This window comes from Bos taurus, chromosome 22 (assembly GCF_002263795.3).
Source record: "Bos taurus isolate L1 Dominette 01449 registration number 42190680 breed Hereford chromosome 22, ARS-UCD2.0, whole genome shotgun sequence".
In the NCBI taxonomy this organism is placed as follows: Eukaryota; Metazoa; Chordata; class Mammalia; order Artiodactyla; family Bovidae; genus Bos; species Bos taurus.
This window is the reverse complement of record NC_037349.1, coordinates 52,353,002-52,372,775: the sequence shown is the minus strand read 5'-3', so window position 1 is coordinate 52,372,775 and position 19,774 is coordinate 52,353,002. Positions and strand designations below refer to the sequence as shown.

At 46.3% G+C, this 19,774-nt stretch overlaps 3 protein-coding genes across 10 annotated transcripts in view; 2 read left to right on the top strand and 1 right to left on the bottom strand.

The window, feature by feature from the left end:
* The window catches only part of KIF9 (kinesin family member 9), a 36,817-nt gene extending 26,014 nt beyond the window's left edge, over nucleotides 1-10,803 (bottom strand). Inside the window, exons 1-5 of one of the 4 annotated variants that reach the window (XM_059879569.1) lie at nucleotides 10,442-10,803; nucleotides 7,175-7,272; nucleotides 5,358-5,523; nucleotides 3,462-3,568; nucleotides 930-1,154 (exon numbers count right to left, since the gene is read on the bottom strand). In XM_059879569.1, coding sequence (XP_059735552.1) covers nucleotides 930-1,154; nucleotides 3,462-3,568; nucleotides 5,358-5,523; nucleotides 7,175-7,272; nucleotides 10,442-10,802 — 957 coding nt within the window. In that variant the 5' untranslated portion in view covers nucleotide 10,803. Of the gene's footprint in view, nucleotides 1-929; nucleotides 1,155-3,461; nucleotides 3,569-5,357; nucleotides 5,524-7,174; nucleotides 7,273-9,202; nucleotides 9,393-10,441 lie in introns of those variants that run through there. The other 3 variants (XM_005223054.4, XM_024982536.2, NM_001205640.2) reach the window with 3 other exon arrangements.
* Nucleotides 2,434-2,845, top strand: LOC101906318 (SRA stem-loop-interacting RNA-binding protein, mitochondrial; the record flags this gene model as incomplete). Its single annotated transcript, XM_059880122.1, has 1 exon — nucleotides 2,434-2,845. A coding segment is annotated over one exon (345 nt), but the record flags the coding sequence as incomplete, so codon positions are not given.
* An 86-nt stretch (nucleotides 10,804-10,889) lies between the features above and the next one.
* The window catches only part of KLHL18 (kelch like family member 18), a 57,948-nt gene continuing 49,063 nt past the window's right edge, over nucleotides 10,890-19,774 (top strand). For 4 of the 5 annotated variants that reach the window (XR_009492276.1, XR_009492275.1, XM_059879664.1 and 1 more), the window contains exon 1: nucleotides 10,890-11,040. Coding sequence is in view for 2 of the 5 variants with exons in the window: in XM_005223102.5 (XP_005223159.1) it covers nucleotides 10,912-11,040 (129 nt within the window). In the remaining 3 variants the exon portion in view is untranslated. 5 annotated transcript variants of the gene reach the window in all.

Below are 19,774 nucleotides of genomic sequence, written 5' to 3'. Positions count from 1 at the left end.
TCATCCATGTCATAGCATGTACCAATGTTTCATTTCTTTTTTATCGCTAGTTTTCTATTGTTTGGATGTACCATATTTTGCTTATCTATTCTCCAGTTGATGAATATTTTGGTTATTTCTGGTCTTTGGCTATTATGAATAATCTTATTATGAATATCTGTGTACAAGTCTTTGTGTGCACATAGATTTTCATTTCTCTTGGATAGATCTCTAGGAGCAGAATTGCTAGGTTCAATGAAAAAATTAATGTTTAACTTTTTAGGAAACTGCCAAAATGGCTACAGCACTTTATAGTTCACCAGCAATGCATAAGAATTTTAATCTACATGATTTTAAAAAGAATAACAAATCCCAGGGAATTTTTTTATTGATTTGTAAGAGCCTTTATATTTCAAGGACATTAATTTTTAATTTTTTCTATATCACAAATGCCCATGGTTAACTTTTTAAAGGACATTGTCAATAAAGAAAAAACTTCAAGAGAAAAAAAGACTAGAAGTCAAATTTATTAAGCCAAAATATATATTATTGGGACTTCCCTGGTGGTCCAGTGGTTAGGACTCTGCACTCCCAATGCAGAGGCCCAGGGTTTGATCCTAGTCAGGGAACTAGATCCCACATGCCATAACTAAAGATCCTATATTCTGCAACTAAGACCTGGTGCAGCCAAATAAATAAATATTTATATATATATATATACACACAGACACATTATTATTGCCATATGTAGAAAACAGATGAGTGAATTCTTTTTTGCTTCTATATTTTTTCATTATTATCTGAACTTGCTAAACAAGTATATATTAACTTTAATTCTGGTTATCAAAGTAAGTAAGAAACTGAGGAGGAGGGAGGAAAAGGGGAACAAAAGGAAAGAAGGGAGAGAGAAAAGGTTAGGAAGAAGGCACCTGTGGTCCTGATCATCTCACCTCAAAGAGGAGGCTGAATGCATCTTCCTCCTGACTTGTGAGGTGGACCGACAAGCCCTTAATGAAGACCCCTTGAGGATTCTCCACGATGGTCATAGGTGTGACTGAGGGTCCAACATATGGCAGCGTGGATAGGAGATCAAACAGGCTCTCGTTATAGATTTCCAGGTAGGAAACGCGCACAGTAATGGCATGTGTGGGACGTTCTTCAATCATCTTAAAGACCTAGATGGGAGATTGGACAGCCGTCACCAAGAGCAGAACTCCAATGACCAGCCAGGATTAGGGGAGTTCTTAGCTCAGGAGAGAATCCTCACCCTGGAAGAATTTACGGTCTAGTTACTGTGATGGTCTTTATCAACAGCTAGTAGTTCATCGGGTGATATTCACTATCATCTTGTAGTTTTTTGAGGCCTGACTTACAGATTGGCTAATAATTATACAGTCTCAAGAAGTAGAGGCATGATGAACGGAAAAGACTGTGAAGTGAAAATATCATTTTGTGGAGTTTTACCACACAGAAGCTTCTTTCACATCCATTATTTGATTCTGTCCTCCTAACTCCACTGTGACTGAAGCAGGGCAGGGGTCACACCCATCTGTGGTGGCTCGGCTAATAAGGGAAAAAGCCAAGCCAGAACTCAGCCTTCTCAACTCCAGTGCTTATCAGCAGGTGACTTTGGGCTGGTCTTTTCCCTGTCTCTGGACTTTAACTTTCTTATTTGTTCAATGGGAAGCTGGGCTGGATGATCCCTGAAGTCCCCCCTTATCCTAACAGGCTAGATCTGTGCTGTGCCACATGCCAGACACTAGCCACATGGCTGCTCAGCACTTGAAATGTGGCTCACACAAATGAGGAATTGAATTTTACTTAACTTTGACTAAATAATTAAAACTGATACTAAATTCAATTACTGGTAAACTTTTAAGTATGTTTGGAACAATTTGCATTTATGAGTCCACCCTTTCAACTGTCAATTGCATGAAATATAAATACAGAGAAACTATTTCTGATGAATATTTAGGGTCTAAATTGAAATGGGGACTTCCCTGGTGGTCCAGTGCTTAAGACTCCATGCTTCCAATGCAGGGAGTGTGGGTTCGATCCTGGTTAGGGAACTGTGATCCCACATGCTGTGCAGTGCAGCCAAAAAAAGGATGAAATGGGCTGTTAAGTATAAAATACGTTGTTGTTGTTTAGTCGCTAAGTCACGTCCGACTCTTTGCGACCCCATGGACTGTAGCCTGCCAGGCTCCTCTGTCCATGGAATTCTCTAGGCCAGAATACTGGAGTGGGTAGCCTTCCCCTTCTCCAGGGGATCTTGCCAACCCAGGGATGGAACCCAGGTCTCCCGCATTGCAGGTGGATTCTTTACCAGCTAAGCCACAATTCATTTCACTTGCTTTACTTTTTAAAATGTGGCTACTGGAAAACCTAAACCTGCATATATGAGTTACATTATATTTCTGTTGGGCCGCACCGAGCTAGATTATCAAGGTCTAAGATGCTAAAGATGGGGGGGCTTCGGCAGCGAGGGGCACTATGGCTCTGCGTACAAATATCGGCTGGCTGGTTGCGTTTGTCAGAAAAATTTCAGGGAAGGCAGCCTCAAGTGAGCTGAGAGAACACTTTACACAACTTGGCCATGTAAGAAAGTGCACTGTTCCTTTTGACAAAGAGACTGGCTTTCACAAAGGTATGGGTTGGATTCACTTTTCTTCAGAAGAACTTCACAATGCACTACAACAGGAAAATCATGTTATTGATGGAGTAAAGCCCCATGTTCAACCTCAAAAACCCAAAGCTTTACAAGGAGACCAAACATCTGATGAAGAGAAAGATTTTTGAGACCCTCACTGCCTACTGAATAAAGTAAATAAAAGAGGGGGGGAAAAAAAGGTCTAAGATGCTGAGGCATTGACAGTGGGATGTTAAGGATATTGCTTCAAAAAATTATAGCATGGATGGTTATGCACAAGAGGGGCAACTTCACTTCCTACTGGACAGGGCTATAAAACTTCAAGTTGCTGTTTAGGGAAAAATCCTCTGCCTCCCACTTCCAAAACAAGGGTCCTCACAGAACACAGGCTAGCAGACTCCAAAGGAAGGCCCTCCTGTCCTGTCTTCAGTCACACTTCCCAGACCCCCAGGGCTGACTCGGTCCTGAAAGCTCATGTCGTGTGATGATGGTGGAAGAAGCCAGAGCAGGCCAGTAAGGAAGCTCTGCAATGGTCCCTCCCCCTCATTAAAACCAGGAAGGAACAGAACTAGGTCCTCCGTATCCTCTGTTACAGGGCCACAGACCAGCAGAGCAGCAAGAAGCCAGTCTGCACATCTGACTCACTCTACCAAATGGGAAACAAGCTTGGCATTCGAGTTGGTCACACACCCACACACACACACTCCACCATGCATAACCTGTCTCCCCTACAGGCTGCAGCTCCTTGGAGGCCTGGATCCCACTGGCTCCAGGAGCTGGCCTGGGATGGGCAGCTTCTATGTGCCATCCTGCCCACGGGCCCATGCTCTACCTGCTGTAGGGCACGAGGGAGGATCCCTCGGTGCTTGTAACTCTCAGTTGCCCCCGTCATGGTATACGTCTTGCCAGCTCCTGTCTGCCCATAACACATGATGGTGCCTGCAAACATTTCAAAACACATTTTGGTGACATCCAGGAAAATAGATCTAAGGACAGCTTTTCCCTCCCCCAGCACGCCCAGCACCAGCCAGAACCCTGGTGTGAAGGTGGCCATCAGGAGCAGCTAAGGACATCGGGAATTCCTGCCATGTAGGGTGAGTGGCTAAGCAGGGAAACAGGATGTAAAGGGTCAAACACAGACAGCTGCTCTGAATCTGTGGTCCATGGAGGGCTCTACTGCTTCCCCTTCCAAGAGGGGATCTGATCCTAGGGCTTCTGAGGAGAGCAGAGAATTCTGGGCTACAGAGGACCTGGGAATTTTCCTAGCAAGATGAGGGTGATGAGAGCGTTGAACTCAGCCCTTCTTCAGCAAGACCATGGACAGCTAGGCTCCCAGGGCTAGGTCTCCCAGTGAGGCTGCCCAGACAGAAAGAAAGAAGAGCTTTCAGAATCCCCAGGAAGAGATGGGAGTGGGAAGGGCATTTTCTGTTACTGGTGAGAATTCTGTGTAGACAGCACATTCCCACAAGACCAAAGTTGGTCCCAGGCCACTTTCAGAAACCGAATACTGTGACTAGGTCCTGATCTGTCCCAGTGCCCTCTCTGGAAAGATGTTCACTTGCACCTCACTCGTGCTTTAGGTCTACCATCACCACCAGGCTGTGGGACGCAAACCAGTCACCTTGGGCTCCAGTTCCCATCTGCTTTTCCTCCCGACTCGGGCAACCTGAACCAGACCCAACCCAAAGGCTGCTTCTGTAGGTATTCACACAGCAGAAATGCCCAGGCAACACTGGGTGGTGGAAATCAGTGTCCGCCTTTTCCACATCGATGCTCTAGTTCCTGGGATTGGTAGGTTTTAACACAAGGGGCCTGAATTCAGCATTTGCACTGGAGTCAGAAACAGTATCTTTAATCCTGCAGGAATGTGCAGGAAGGAATCAGTTTAGCTGGGACACAGAGCCCATTTGTGGCTCCACAGCACCCAGCGCCCATGACTCAGCCTCCCTGGGCCTTAGCTCCTCTGTCTCTACTTCCTCAGGGCCACATCCCCTCAGGACGAATGAAGACCACACCTATATATCACACACAGGCTACAGTGTTCGGGCATCTACACTCAACTGACTTTTAAACAGAAGACGTAAAACTTGCAAACGGGGAACATTCTTGTCAGGAGCCGCCAGACAGGCAGTCTACAGACTGTGATGTATTTTTTCTAAGGACTTTAAAATCTTAAGATTCTTAAGATTTTAAAACAATCTTAGACTGAACAAGTTTGTACAAATTTCCCTATAAATGTTAATTTGCTAAATGGCTTTTTTGTTAAGCTTTTACCTTAAGAATATCAAACTCTACTCAAGTTTTTAGTGATATATGTAAATAATTTAATACTGGAATGGAACAGATCGATTGTGCTGGTAGGATAAATGGAAATAGCTCCTAGCAGGTAGCCAGGAGAAAAATGTTTTGACTCCATCAAATTTATCATAAAGACACTGTTTCAAAACTAATATTCGAGGAATGTGAAACAGGATAATAGTTGAATCCCCGTGACCTATAGAGAGACAGGGTCATTAAATCGTCCTATGAAGGTAGGAACCCAGAACCATGGGTCAAGCCATGACCACCATGTCACCAAAGTTTTCCATCATAAGAACATGGAGACAAACAAAAGTTAGTAAGAGAAATTGTAGTTTATTTTATTCACCATAAAATCCTTGTACCTCTTCCTGGGTGGGGGTGTTCCCCAGGTTCTTACGTTAAAACAACAGTTAATTAACTAAATTACCGTTAAAGCCATTGAGGGCCTGAGAAACCACATCCTTCGCAACTGTCTCGTAAACCAGGTCCTGGGAGGCATCATGGAGAACTCTGTCCAGTTTGAATGACCAGTCTGTCTGCTGGTTATTGACAACTCCCCTCCGAGAATCTTTTTTTAAGTGAATATCAATGGTCTAGGAAGAAACGAAGACTTGTTAAGAAACTGGTATAAAAAAGTCAATGGCAGCCAAGGCCTGACCTGGAGGAAACAGAGGAGGTGAACTTGAGGAACAACAGGGACTTGCATGTATCCTGGAAGACCTTCAGGATGGGGGGAAGAGAGCCACTTCAGGGAGGCCGCACACCCTCAGGGTGGAAGGAGCAGGAGACAGGAGCACATGCTGGTTTCAGCACATCTCACCCTCGTGGACAGGGGGCTGTCTGTCTTGGTTCCCTCATCTGTGATATGGGGTGAAGCACATTTACCACATTCTCATTAAACAAGTTTTAGGGAAGTCCAATAAGCACAGGAATGCCTTCAAACAGGCCAGAGAGAACAGTGTGCTTGGGAATGGAGGCCTGGGCTAGAGCCCTAGCTCCTTGGTGACTGGAGGTGAGGCCTCCCTCAGCGCTGTGGTGAGCAACTACTCCCTCACACACTGTGGGCCACAGTGAGCAGTGAAGAAACGATAGCCACAGGAAGGGCACTGGTCTATTCCGACATAGTAACTCGCTGGCACTAAATCAAGCGTGCCTGCTGACTTGTAATCAGCGCGTTTTCAGATGGCAAAGATTTCTAAAAACTTTATTTTTAGATTTTTAGATCCCTCTATGGCAAGTCTCTTTGGCAGCAGCTGGTTTAGAAATATATTGGGTTAGATTTCACTTTCACTTTTCACTTTCATGCACTGGAGAAGGAAATGGTAGCCCACTCCAGTATTCTCGCCTGGAGAATCCCAGGGACAGAGGAGCCTAGTGGGCTGCCGTCTATGGGGTCGCTCAGAGTCGGACATGACTGAAACGACTTAGCAGCAGCAGCAGCAGCTTAATGGTAGATTCCAATCTTTGAAATGAGGACTTCTGATGTAAATGGACTCTCACTGGACTCTTACACTGGCTGCCTTAATCCAGAAGCCAAGACACAGCCACACACAGAAAAAATAAGACCAGCAGAGCAGGGCTTGGTCCATTCATAACGTTAAACGTTCTGTGCTTCAGGGTCACTGAATCCACGTCCAGCAGGGTGTACATCACAGGGTTGCACCTGAGTTTCTTTCTGACTGCTAGGACTTTAGAAGCTTGAAAAGTTGACCTTTGAATTGCTCCCTTGAACAATGTCTCCATGCTGCCCATAGTAGATCCACAAATGTTTGCTGAATAAAAATATTCCATAACTCTCAAGGTGTGCTAAATCTGTCTCAGGCTTCAGAATAGTCCTCAGGCATTGGTGAGGACATGGGGCGTTCTCACCGTAAGAGTTTCTCCCACTCTTTGGTAAGTTTAACAATAATCAACTGAAGACATTCCTACTGTACTCCCTGGGAGACTGTACAGTGGGAGATCTGATCACCAGAAAGTTTTATGAGTGTGGACAAATGTCACCTTCCAGTGTCAGATACAAGGATAAAGGCAAACTATTAACCAAAAAGCCAATAAAAATGGGAGTTTCATGAGCTTCCTCATTGACAGCGTTGGTGGGGGAGTACTCTGGACTTGAAGGACTCTAGATTCCATCTGAACTTTTACCAGTTCTGTCCTGGTCCTTACAAGGTGGTCTGAAAACAGAGTAGTGAGAAAGCACTGAGAGATTCTCAGGCAGGTGAAGGCAAACACAACCGTACTTACTTTGTTGTCATCTCTATATTTGATCATTTCATGAGCAAAGTCATCAGTGGGTCTGACACGGACAAATGCGTGAACTTTTTTCCTAGAACCCATTTTAGCTAAAAAGAAGAAAACAGCAACATTTTCAGTAGTCATCCTCAAACAACCATTAGAAGGGAGATGTCATTGATCAACAAGATCGGAAAGCATGATGTGTGGTCCATGTTTTCCTCTCTCAGAGAGCCAGCCTTCTTTTTGCCCCCTAGCATCTCAGTGCTCTGCCCACAGGATCCTGCTCAACAAGTCTGTGTACTTCCAACTTTCTCAGGTGCCTCACCGTTCTCCACCGACCCCCTAAGAGACCAAAGTACAAAACAAAAAGAATGCTCCCTTCAGTGGGCCTAAGTTCAGATGTGGATTCTAGAAACGTTCTGTATCAGAGTCCACCTACACTTTGCCTTCTTCATTGTATTTTCCTCTTAAAATACTTACTATGAAATGCATTAGAACTAATTTTTTTTTCATTAACATACCTTACCTGAGATGTAGCACCTCCTCCTCTACTTCCATTAGACTAACATAGATCAGAAAAAAAGATTTCCTGGAAGTATATTTAATGGAGCCTGCAGTCAAATATTCTTTCTTCTCCACCACTCCATTGAGAGAAAAATCAGTCCCCTACCTCCTCTGCCTCCCTAAAACCTAATTATGTGCATTCTTATCATTTTCAGGTAGACACACATATGTCTGTATTCCTTCATTCATACTATCATGAATAATTACCATGTGTAATAAAATGTTAAACACCGAATGTAGTTTCATCAAATAGGATGAAGGCTTAAAGCTGTAAGTGACAGGGAGGGAAATTTAGGAAAATAAACTTATTATTATGTAGAATTTTCCTATAGTGGAAAAGACTCTCAAAATAAGGACTATAAACATCATAAACAGTAAAGCAAGACACCAGTTAGCAGAGATGCTAGAAAAGGGGCTGTTGTCAGTTAGATCTCTAATATCTTGTATAACTAAAGTATTTCACAAACATTTAAAAAAACTGAATTGTGCCACCCTCCAAATGATAACTAAGAAATCTCACATTTTATTGGATACTAGTCTCATTGGTCAAATCACACTAGGTTCTCTCTCCTGAGAACGTCTGTGTAAATATATTTAATACTGTCACCTAGTAAATTCTGGTTCTAACATTGATCAAGAGTGGAAAAGCAAAGAAAGTTATTAAATAGAAGTAATAATCACACTGATTTTTACTGCTTTAAGGGGGAACTTAAAATGTAATCAGCTCTTTAGGTGCCTCTTATACACCGATGACAAAAGATGAAGTACTGAGAGAAAATGTCAAATAATTCTAAGGAAAGCTAAAAATCTTTCCATTTTTAGAAAATGAATGTGAAAGGTATTCAGGTGGGTAAGGATCATGCCTTGTCCCATTTCAGGTCTAAAAATTTTGTTTGTAAGACTGAGCTCTAGAAATAAAAAGTCCCAAGTAGCTCTAACAGGACTGCCGAATTGAGAAAGCTGAAAAGATTATCTCATCTCCAGGTTCACTTTGATCTAGGATATTGGGAGAGTGGAGAGTAGAGGGAGGTGTGCTGACTTAGGCAAGCAGTGTCACTCTCTAAAGTTCCCCATTCCGGTCTGAGGGCCCGTCCTCCTGCTCAGGGAAGTTAAGATGCTGTCCAGGGTGCCCTCTGAAAGGGAGCATGTTCTGGGGGCAGGTGCCTAAAACTCCCTCCTGGCAGCCCCTACCCACAGACAGCCCAGGAGCAGCACAGGCCAGCTCCAAGCACCACCCTCCCCTCAGAGCCTGCCCCCTTTCTGCCCAGGAATTTGCCAACATGCACATGCAGCCATTCTATCTGTGCTTCCCAATTCTCCCCATGCTCGCGCCATTGCTCCAGGCATGCCAGGAGCTATATTCTCCCCAGACAAACCTCCTCTATTAACTGCATGCCTCCTTTGTGTCCACTAGCCAGCAGCCCCTCAAACACCAGACATTTAGGGACCCCATGCATGCCATCTTGCACTTACTGAAATAATGCTTGTTACTGTTCTTAGACCGCATCATTTGAGACAGTTTCAGCTCCCAAATTAAATAACAAGCTGCTTGAAGGACTGGATGGTGCCTTTTATCTTGTTTGAATCCCCCCTCTAAGTCCAGAACACTGCCAAGCACAGAGCAGGTGCTTAAGAAATGGTGACTGGTGATGGTGGTGGTCATGGCTGGAAGTCAGAGGGTGGCTGAATCTCCATGTGTAGGTCCATCTTCAGTCACTACTGAGAGAGTCCCAAAGGGCACAAGATGTCACTCCCTTCCCTCACCACCACCAACCCCTGAGCCCACAGCCCTTCCAGGAGGACACTAGGTTTCCAGGCACCATTTGGAAAAAGCCGTCTCAGTTCCTTACCACGCTCTCCCTTTTAGTAGAGTCCTTCTCTCTAGGATCTTGTGGGGAATGCCTCTCCCTCATGGACACCACCCTTAGATATCTCTGGTGTAAATAAGTGAACCTCTGAGTAGTCACCAGGAGCCCTCTCTGCTTAAAGGCTCACAGTTTCCTCACTTGTTTTAGGGGTGAGTGAACAGATTGCCACCCAGCACCCCTAAAAACTGGAGAAAAGCAGAGGTTCAGGTGGGTTCCTGTCTTCAGCGCTCCTGTCCAGAACAGACTCTCAAGAACAATCACAGCCACCAAAAAAGCCGCAGCATCTTAGGTCCCCAAATTCGGACCGAAGCCGAACTGGCCTTTCTCCTTTTTCTAACCCAACAGGCTGGACCTCTGTGTGGAGTCTGGGAGGCAATGGGCCTTGGGACCATTTCTGTGTCTCTCTGGAGCGGTTTCTGTATCTATAAAGCAAAGGGTCGGGACTGGTAATCCCAAAGCTCTCTAGTTAGTAAGTCATTTCAGTCGCTTAGTCATGTCCGACTCTTTGCCACCCCATAGACTGCAGCACGCCAGGCTTCCCGAGTTAGAAAACCGACGAATAAAAAAGGGTCCAGAAGAGCAGAGGTCCCTGAACCTCAGGCGCGACGCAGGACCTTCGTGAAACCAGGGAATATTAGATCCGAAGGCCCTAAGCGGCAAAAAGGCTGAAAGAATCCCCTTGACACCGCACCCTCCTCCGCCCGGTGGAGGAGACCAGCGAGCCAAGTCGGGGAACTCCCACGAGGAGCGGTGTTCAGATTCCAGCAACTGCCCGTCACCGGGCGGAGACCCCCCTTTCCAGCCTCCCTTCTCCCCATCCCGAGCGCGCGTGACCCCTGCTCACCGCTCGGGAGGCAGGAGCCCTCTCCCAGCCGGACCGCTGCATTAGCAGCTACGGAATACCGGCAGCGCCGCTGCCAGTCTGTGTATACGGTCGCCGTGGCAACGGGCCGCTTCTGGCTATTCCGGAAGTACGAGGTGGTGGCGGAAACGAAGTCCGCGGTCCTCTGTTGCGATATGAATAAGGTCAGGGCCGAAAGAGGAGGACAAGCAATGGGACCGATTAATCCAGAAAGACTGCGGGAGCTGCAGGCACGAAGCCAGGGTCGGGGTAGCTGGGGAACGGAGCCGCAAGACCTGGGAAACTGCGAGGCCCGGCTTCCGGCGCAGAGCAATTTGAGACTACGGCGGCCGCGCAGGCCCATTCGACGCCGGCCCGGCGCCCCGGGCCGCCGTCCGCCCGCGCCCTCGCCCCGCCCAGTTTAGTTCCGAGCCAGCACAGCCAGGCCTGCGCAGTCTCGGCGGCCGAGGAAGATGGTGGAGGACGGCGCGGAGGAGCTGGAGGACCTGGTGCACTTCTCCGTGTCCGAGTTGCCTAGTCGCGGCTACGGCGTCATGGAGGAGATCCGGCGGCAGGGCAAGCTGTGCGACGTGACGCTCAAGGTCCCAGGGGTCGGGCAGCGCGGTGCTGAAAGGGCCGGGGGCCGAACGGGGAGGGAAGAGAGATGGGGGGATCGGGGAAGAGAGGTCTAGCGCGCTGAGGGGTGGGGAAACGAGGTGGGAGTGAGAGCGACCGGCGGGGAAAGAGAGGTGCCGAGCGGCAGAGGGGGCTTGGGGCTGAGCGGGTAGACGGACAGGGTCAGCCTTTCAGTCTCAGACCTTAGAAGGAAACGCTAAGAGGTGCGCCGCTGAGGCCCTCGGAGTGGAGACCTTGGGGTACCCGCCTCCTTTTTCTGTCACACAGACGAGGAAAAAAAAAAAAAAAAACGGACTTGCAGCCGCTCTGTGGAGAAAGGGGGCGGTGGCTCTTCCTACCTTTGATGGGCACCACGGAAAAGCACCTTTTCTTGTCACCACAGACGTGCCCCCTCCTAGTTAGCTGCGGTGTGATAGAGGCGTGGGCTCTTCCTGAGGAGTCATTGCTCCCCCTGCCTTGTCTCGTAATAAGAGCTTTTAAAATCGGATCTGGAAATCTTTTGAGGTGGGCCACTCCCCTGACCCCACACTGGAAGGCACGCTACCAGCACCGCAGGGGTCCCGGAGAATGGACTGATGGCCTCCCGTGGGGACAGGGCTCTCTTAACCACCTGTTCCTTGTTGGCATTCTGGGCACAAGACCCAGCCTTCCTCCCGTGCTTTTGTATCCATTCCTGCTGAGGAGGCATGCTGTCCTGCTCTGCGGCCGAGCTGCTGAGCCAGGTGGAGCTCTCCAGGTGGAGATGCTGCTGGAAATCCTGTTCCCTGTTGGGCTTTGGCTAGAAGGATGTTAGCATCTGCGAAGGCCCCTGTTTAAAAAATAAAACTATGCAGAGATCTTTGTGCTCTTCTTGTTTTCCGCAGGGTTAAGGAAACTTCCTCTTCCACATTTCTGAGTCAGACCTCCTGAGACAGTTAAGTAGAATGGTTAGGAGTGTGGCTTTGGAGACAGAAGAAGGATTTGGATTAAAATCCTTGGGCAAGTTACTTAAGCTCTCTTAGCTTCAGCTTTCCAAATGTAAAAATAGGGATGATTTCTAATTCTTAGTATTCATATGAGGATTAAATGAGAAAACTTGCGGTATTCTTTGCATAATGCCCAGCCAAGGTTTTCGTCACTCTAAACCCCTTCTGAGACAGAAACCAACACAGTATTGTAAAGCAATTATCCTTCAATTAAAAATAATTTAAAAAAAAATTTTAATAGAAAAAAAAAGCCCTCCTGAAGGAGATTAGTTTTCCAGGAGAGGAGTGAAGTGGACAGCAAGGGGACAGCATCTTTTGTGGGGAGCGAGTGGTTTGAGAAAAATGAGCTGGACTAAAGGAAACAAAATAAATATAAATGAGAGGTTTTTTTGTTCACAGTGATCACATGGAAGCAGGTGTTGAGGGTTCTAGAGATTTGTAAGCAAGAGAATGGTCTGTTTGTGGCAGTAACACTTGGGGTGAGTAAAGACTGGTGAAAAGCAATAATGGGGGTGAATTTTCGGATTAAGATTTAGGCTGTAAGGGTAAGCCAGGGAAAGCTTCTAAGACACAGAGATGCAAAAAGGACGTGATGGAGTAAGATGGTCACACTAAATAACCCTCACCCTAACCCACTAAACCCAAGTACACAATTTTCACTGAAGCTGACTTTAAGGGCCACACATTTGAATCTGGAATCTTGCCTAATTTGTTGTCATACTAATTTTGTGATGAAAGAGTAGGTGGAGGAGGATATTAGGAAGTGAGGTAAGGACTTGTTGGTGCGCGCCATTTTTATGTTATGTGTCATTACTGAGTTATACCAGTATATTTAGAGAGCTGCTGCTAAGTCGCTTCAGTTGTGTCCGACTCTGTGCGACCCCATAGACGGCAGCCCGACAGGCTCCTCCATCCATGGGATTTTCCAGGCAAGAGTACTGGAGTGGGGTGCCATTGCCTTCTCCCATTAGAGAGCTAAAATAATCATATTAAAAGGAGCCATCGAGGTCTTCTAACAAAGCCATCCATTTCACAGATGAAAAAACCCTGGGGCTTAGCGATATTAAGGGATTGCCTAAGGCACAAAGCTGTATTATCTGAGATCCAACACAGCTGTTGGTTGGTGGAAGCAATGCTTTTGCATTCTCTGTCAGATTACTTACCTGCTAATGGTGTATAAAGCAGAACAGGAAACAAGCTGTCCTCTGTCAGCAGCGTCCTCTGTGAGCACAAAGGACAGTGATGTGTACGGCCAGGTGCAGTATCGCTCTTCTATTTCAAGACAGGAGACAGACACGGGCTTTTTCTGCTAGTCTTCTGGACCTAAGACTTCTTGACTCTTGATGTGGAGATGACCCTGTATTGGGAAATCCTGTGCTTCTGAATATTGTTCATTACCGGGGCTCTCTACTCACTTTTTTCAGGTAGCTGTGTTTCCTTTTCAGCCTTGCCTCTTTTTGATGAGTAGTTAAAATTAAGGGGAAGAGTGTGTTCCATTAGAGCACATGTTCACATATCACAGTGGGCACCTGTGCTATGAATTCATATTCATCAAAAAGTCAGTTTTGCTCTTTCTTTTGTGAGTTATGTCGGGGGTGTTGTTAAATTTGGACACTGATTTAGATGAATGAAAGCGCTTGATGCTGCCTGACTGTAGGTGGAGAAAGAGAGTTACATGGTCAGGCTACTCAAGATGGCTGTTGTCTTGCTCTCTGAACATCTCCTGCCCAACCAGTTCCTGCTTCATCTATATCCTGCTCACATGACTGGCCTTTCCACCCTCTTATTGCCTGCCCCCCTCACCCCTCACAGTTTGGGGTGTGCCTTCCGTTGGTTTCCCTGGTGACTAATGAGCCCACCTGACATCAGGTTCCCTACTACTGGTCATCTCCTTCCATTTGGGAGTGAAGACTACCCCCATGTCCTGCCTGCCTTCTGCACACAGTGGGATGCCCCTCCAGGACCTTGTTTCAGACGTATAAGATCCCTGCTATCCATTAAACCGTTGATGGCTCTGTTGCTGACTTCAGGTTCTTCCTTTGGTCTTAAAGCTGGGCACATACAGGCCTTGTAGGCCTGCTGTGTGCAGCCCAACTGAGGTGTCTTGGAAAATCAGTTCCTAACCGAGCAACGTTCACTGGGTTCATCCTGTGGCTTCTGGCACTTGGCCAGCCATCTGGGTGAACGTCAGAAGCCTGTCTTTGGGGATGCTTCGTACTGCAGGTGGTTCCTTTATTGTTTTGTACATGAGACTCCATTGTTTGCCCCTTGGCCACACCTGGTTCAGCTTGTGGGCTGATTGATGGAAAATGAGACCATGTCCTTTCTCCAAAGATGTGTTCCTAGCTCCTCCTGAATTACAAGTGTGGCATCTGCCTTTCTACTTTAGGTTTGTTGACTGTTGGCACTCCCATTGTCTCCTTGGCATAGAAACCAGCCAACTTCCTCACAGTCCATCTAGGCCTTTTCTACCCAAACAGTGGATCACATCATTACTTGTTTCTAGTTGGGGAGGAGAAAGAATGAACCAAGATGTGTGAACCAGGAGCTGGCAAGCATATTCTGTAAAGAGCCAAATAGTAAATATTTTAGGGTTTGTGGGTCACACTGTTTCAGTTGCAGCTCTCCAACTCTGGGTGTTGTAGCACAGGAGCAGCTGTACATAGAATATAAATGAGTGGGTCTGGCTGTGGTCCAGTAAAACTTTATTTATAAAAACAGGTGTTGGCCAGACCCATTGGCTGACCCCTACTGTATACTGATACAGCCTCTGTAAAGTTTAAGACTTGTGGAGTAAGTTACACTTGCTTTATTGCCCCAGCGTCTACTTCTGTGGTTTCAGAGATTGGAAGCAGCTCTTGTTAAAGAGTACAGGTGAACCAGAAATGGAAAACTTTTTTTTTTTCCAGCTCACAGCAGTTGATCAAGGGACTGGCCTGGTCTGTGACCGATAACTGACATAGGAGAAGCTACTGTTACGTTATGCATCTCATCTTTTTTTTTTTTAAATATTTATTTATTGAGCTGTGCTGGGTCTCTGTGTGGCACATGGGTCTTCTGTCTTCCTTGAGGGATCTTTTTAGTCGCAGCACGTGGGGTCTAGTTCCCTGACCAGGAAGCGAACTTGGGCCCCCTGCGTTGGGAGCACCTCAGCTTCCAGACCACCAGAGAAGTCCCAGTATCTCGTCTTTAAAGCCTTGCAGCTCTGTTGAAGCTTGAAGCTGACTATTCCGAAATATTAACCGAGGACACCATGGTCCCTTTCTGTCTCAGTGGAAGCTGAGGATGCTTAGCTGCTTGTACAGGGGCAGGCCAGAGGAGACCGTGATGGCTCCTGTGTTCCCATGGACCTGACTGGCTGTGTGCAGGGCTGGGAAGGTAAAGGCCAGAGTTCGGGCTTGTGGCAGGCCAGGTAGATCAGTAGCTCAGGTGCGGCTCAATATGTCTGGGCAGTGTGCTGCATATCTGATGAGAACACAGAAATGCTTTTTTTGGAAAATAAGCTCAAGAACAGATATGTGTACAAGCCAGTTCATAGCATCATTGTTCACAGTGTCCAAAAGACGAAAGCAGCCCAGTGGTGTGCTGCATCATTTGCTGAATGGATAAACAAGATGTGGTCTATTTTGTTCCATACATTCAGTGGAATAATATTCCATATATCCACGGGAATATTCAGTTCAGTTCAGTTGCTCATTCGTGTCCGACTCTTTGCGACCCCATGAATCACAGTACGCCAGGCCTCCCTGTGCATCACCAACTCCCGGAGTTCACTCAGGCTCACGTCCATCGAGTCAGTGATACCATCCAGCCATCCCATCCTTTGTCGTCCCCTTCTCCTCCTGCCCCCAATCCCTCCCAGCATCAGAGTCTTTTCCAATGAGTCAACTCTTCGCATGAGGTGGCCAAAGTACTGGAGTTTCAGCTTCAGCATCATTCCTTGTAAAGAAATCCCAGGGCTGATTTCCTTTAGAATGGACTGGTTGGATCTCCTTGCAGTCCAAGGGACTCGCAGGAGTCTTCTCCAACACCACAGTTCAAAAGCATCAATTCTTTGGCGCTCAGCCTTCTTCACAGTCCAACTCTCACATCCATACATGACCACAGGAAAAACCATAGCCTTGACTAGACGAACCTTTGTTGGCAAAGTAATGTCTCTGCTTTTGAACATGCTATCTAGATTGGTCATAACTTTCCTTCCAAGGAGTAAGCGTCTTTTAATTTCATGGCTGCAGTCACCATCTGCAGTGATTTTGGAGCCCCCAAAAATAAAGTCTGACACTGTTTCCACTGTTTGCCCATCTATTTCCCATGAAGTGATGGGACCAGATGCCATGATCTTCATTTTCTGAATGTTGAGCTTTAAGCCAACTTTTTCACTCTGCACTTTCACTTTCATCAAGAGGCTTTTGAGTTCCTCTTCACTTTCTGCCATAAGGGTGGTGTCATCTGCATATCTGAGGTTATTGATATTTCTTCTGGCAATCTTGATTCCAGCTTGTGCTTCTTCCAGTCCAGCATTTCTCATGATGTACTCTGCATATAAGTTAAATAAGCAGGGTGACAATATACAGCCTTGACGTACTCCTTTTCCTATTTGGAACCAGTCTGTTGTTCCATGTCCAGTTCTCACTGTTGCTTCCTGACCTGCATACAGATTTCTCAAGAGGCAGGTCAGGTGGTCTGGTATTCCTGTCTCTTGAAGAATTTTCCACAGTTTATTGTGATCCACACAGTCAAAGGCTTTGGCATAGTCAATAAAGCAGAAATAGATGTTTTTCTGGAACTCTCTTGCTTTTTCCATGATCCAGCGGATGTTGGCAATTTGATCTCTGGTTTCTCTACCTTTTCTAAAACCAGCTTAAACATCAGGAAGTTCACAGTTCACGTATTGCTGAAGCCTGGCTTGGAGAATTTTAAGCATTACTTTGCTAGCATGTGAGATGAGTGCAATTGTGCAATAGTTTGAGCATTCTTTGGCATTGCCTTTCTTTGGGATTGGAATGAAAACTGACCTTTTCCAGTCCTGTGGCCACTGCTGAGTTTTCCAGATTTGCTGGCATATTGAGTGCAGCACTTTCATAGCATCATCTTTCAGGAATTGAAATAGCTCAACTGGAATTCCATCACCTCCACTAGCTTTGTTCGTAGTGATGCTTCCTAAGGCCCACTTGACTTCACATTCCAGGATGTGTGACTCTAGATGAGTGATCACACCATCGTGATTATCTGGGTTGTGAAGATCTTTTTTGTACAGTTCTTCTGTGTTTTCTTGCCACCTCTTCTTAATATCTTCTGCTTCTGTTAGGTCCATACCATTTCTGTCCTTTATCGAGCCCATCTTTTATTCAGCCTTAAAAAGGAAGGAAATTCCGACCCTAAGCGCAAATGGATGAACCTTAAAGACATTACGCTACGTTTCAAAATAAGCTGGTCACAGAAGGACAGATATTGTATGATTCTTCTTAAATGGGGTAACCAGAGTAGTCAACTTCATAAAAAGAGAGAGTAGAATGGCAATTTCTCAGGGCCTGGGAGGAGGGAATCGGGGTCAGTGTTTCATGGGTACTGAGTTTCTGTTTAGAAAGGTGAGGTTCTAAAGATAGGTGGTGGTGATGGTTGTGCAACAGTGTGTCACTGAACTGTACACCTAAAAATGGTTAAAACAGTAAGTTTTATGTATATTTTACTACAATTTAAAAAGAAGAGACAAGCTGAAGACTTGTTAGCTAGTGGGCCATTGAGATTGCTTACAGTGCTTTGTAACTGGAAAGACACTAAAAACAGAATTTGTCTCTCTTCCTAGATCCCCTGGTCAGAAACATTTCATGCTAAGGAGTAATCGTCCTTAATCTTCAGTGTTTGCAGTAAGTCACTTCACTCATTAGGAACCACATTTTTTATTAGCTCAGCCCTATGACTGCACTTCAAATGGTCACTTAAAAGGAATCAACTTCTAAGAGATGTACATTTAAGTGAGGCATACACGTTATAAGCTTTTTATTTGTAAAATGTAAAAGTCATGTCATCTTAACAGAGCTAGAGGATCAGTGAAACACATTATGCTAACCTGTCTTCCAACAGCATCTTTCTTGGCATAGTCTACAAATTACAAATGCCTTTCAGATCTAGGTTTCAGCCTCTTGTTTCTCTCCTGAGCACTGGATCTGCATTCCCATTTGTCCTGTTGACCCTTACGCTCGTTGAGTCTAAAATGAGGCCTCTTCTAAACCATCTCTTCTTCTGTTTGCTTTGTTTAAAGATGGCACACCACCCGTCTAGTCGTGTAGGACTGAAACTCTCAGGTTGGTTTTATCTCGTCCTCTCTCTTTCAGGTGCCTTTTGTGACATTTATCAGTAATGATAATTACATAGTTATCTACAGGATTATAACTCCGTGAAAACGGGCTGTGAGTGCAGCATTTAGTGAGGCGTCTGCAGAGCAGGTGCTCAGTAACCCACTGTCCCAATTCAGACCCTTTTCACCTTTTCCTAACCTGGGGATTCTTTAACTCTGGCAGCGTGCTGAGAATCGCTGCAGACCCTTTATGGGATGGTCTTGGTGCAGCCAGGGGATTGGTTTTCAGGTCTGTCCTGAGTGGCCTCCCTTTCATTCTCATTCAACAGGGTATCAGCAGATAATGTCAGCGCCTTCCCTGAGTTGAGCACTGTCCGAAGTACCGGGGCAGGAGCCGAGCAGGCAGAGCCCCTACGGGTGTGAGCTTACTACCTTCCCCAGCGGGGCACAGTGAACAAATGAACAGTATAAAATGCCCAGCGGTGACATTGACAGAAAAGTCAAGAAGAATAGTAAGGGGACTGGGTGCTGGGTTTTTTTGGAGGGACCTGAGCCAGTCTATCTGAGTAAAGACCTGAAGGAAGTAAAGGAGGAATCCATGAGCGTATCTGAGGGAAGAGTATTCTAGGCAGAGCGAATGATCAGCACAAGTGAAACAGGAGCATAGTTCACGTTTGTGGGGACAGCAGGCAGCTGGTGTGATGAGAATAGAGTGGCCCAGGAAAATAGTAAAAGGACGCAGGATCAGAGAGGCAGCCCCCAGCCCAGCATAGTTCCTTGCACAGTACAGTACGGCTCACAGATATGTGTTGAATGAGCAAGTGAATGAATGAAGCCAGATATCATTTATTTATCTACGGATGAATGAATGAGGGGGGCAATGAAGGCAAGGCAGAGTGGGTCTTAGAGATGTATCTAAGGCTGCAGGTGTATCTAAGGTAGGATGTGTTTTCCACAATTCATGAAGCAAGCACACGGTATCGTTTGCACTTTCCTCTTCTTTTCCCGTTCAGGAGGGAGAATGCTAATAGCCAGAGCAAGAGACCAGTTCTGGCTTGTTCTTGAAGGAACGTCTGTTCTTCCACACCACAAAGAAAATCAGAGGTTAGAAACTTTTTGGTGGAGCAGGAAGGTAGAACAGAGCTGCTCAGCTCTTGGTGGGTTTCAGAGGCGCTCCTGCCCACGTTGGGTGAAGCTCATCTTTTGTCCTGCGTGTCTGTAGGCCGTCTCGTCACTCTAAGTCGGCGAGACGTGGGGAGAGCCGTGGGGTGGTGGAGCCCAGGAGCAGCAGACGGTGGCTGGTTTTCCGTAGGATGGATGGAAGGACTGCTGATCTAACTGAACCTCTGATTATCCTAAGCTGCTCTCAGAAATCCGTGGCTGCCTCCTGGGAGCTTTAAGAGGAAGAAGCTTAAGGATGTTCTAGGGGCCACCCTG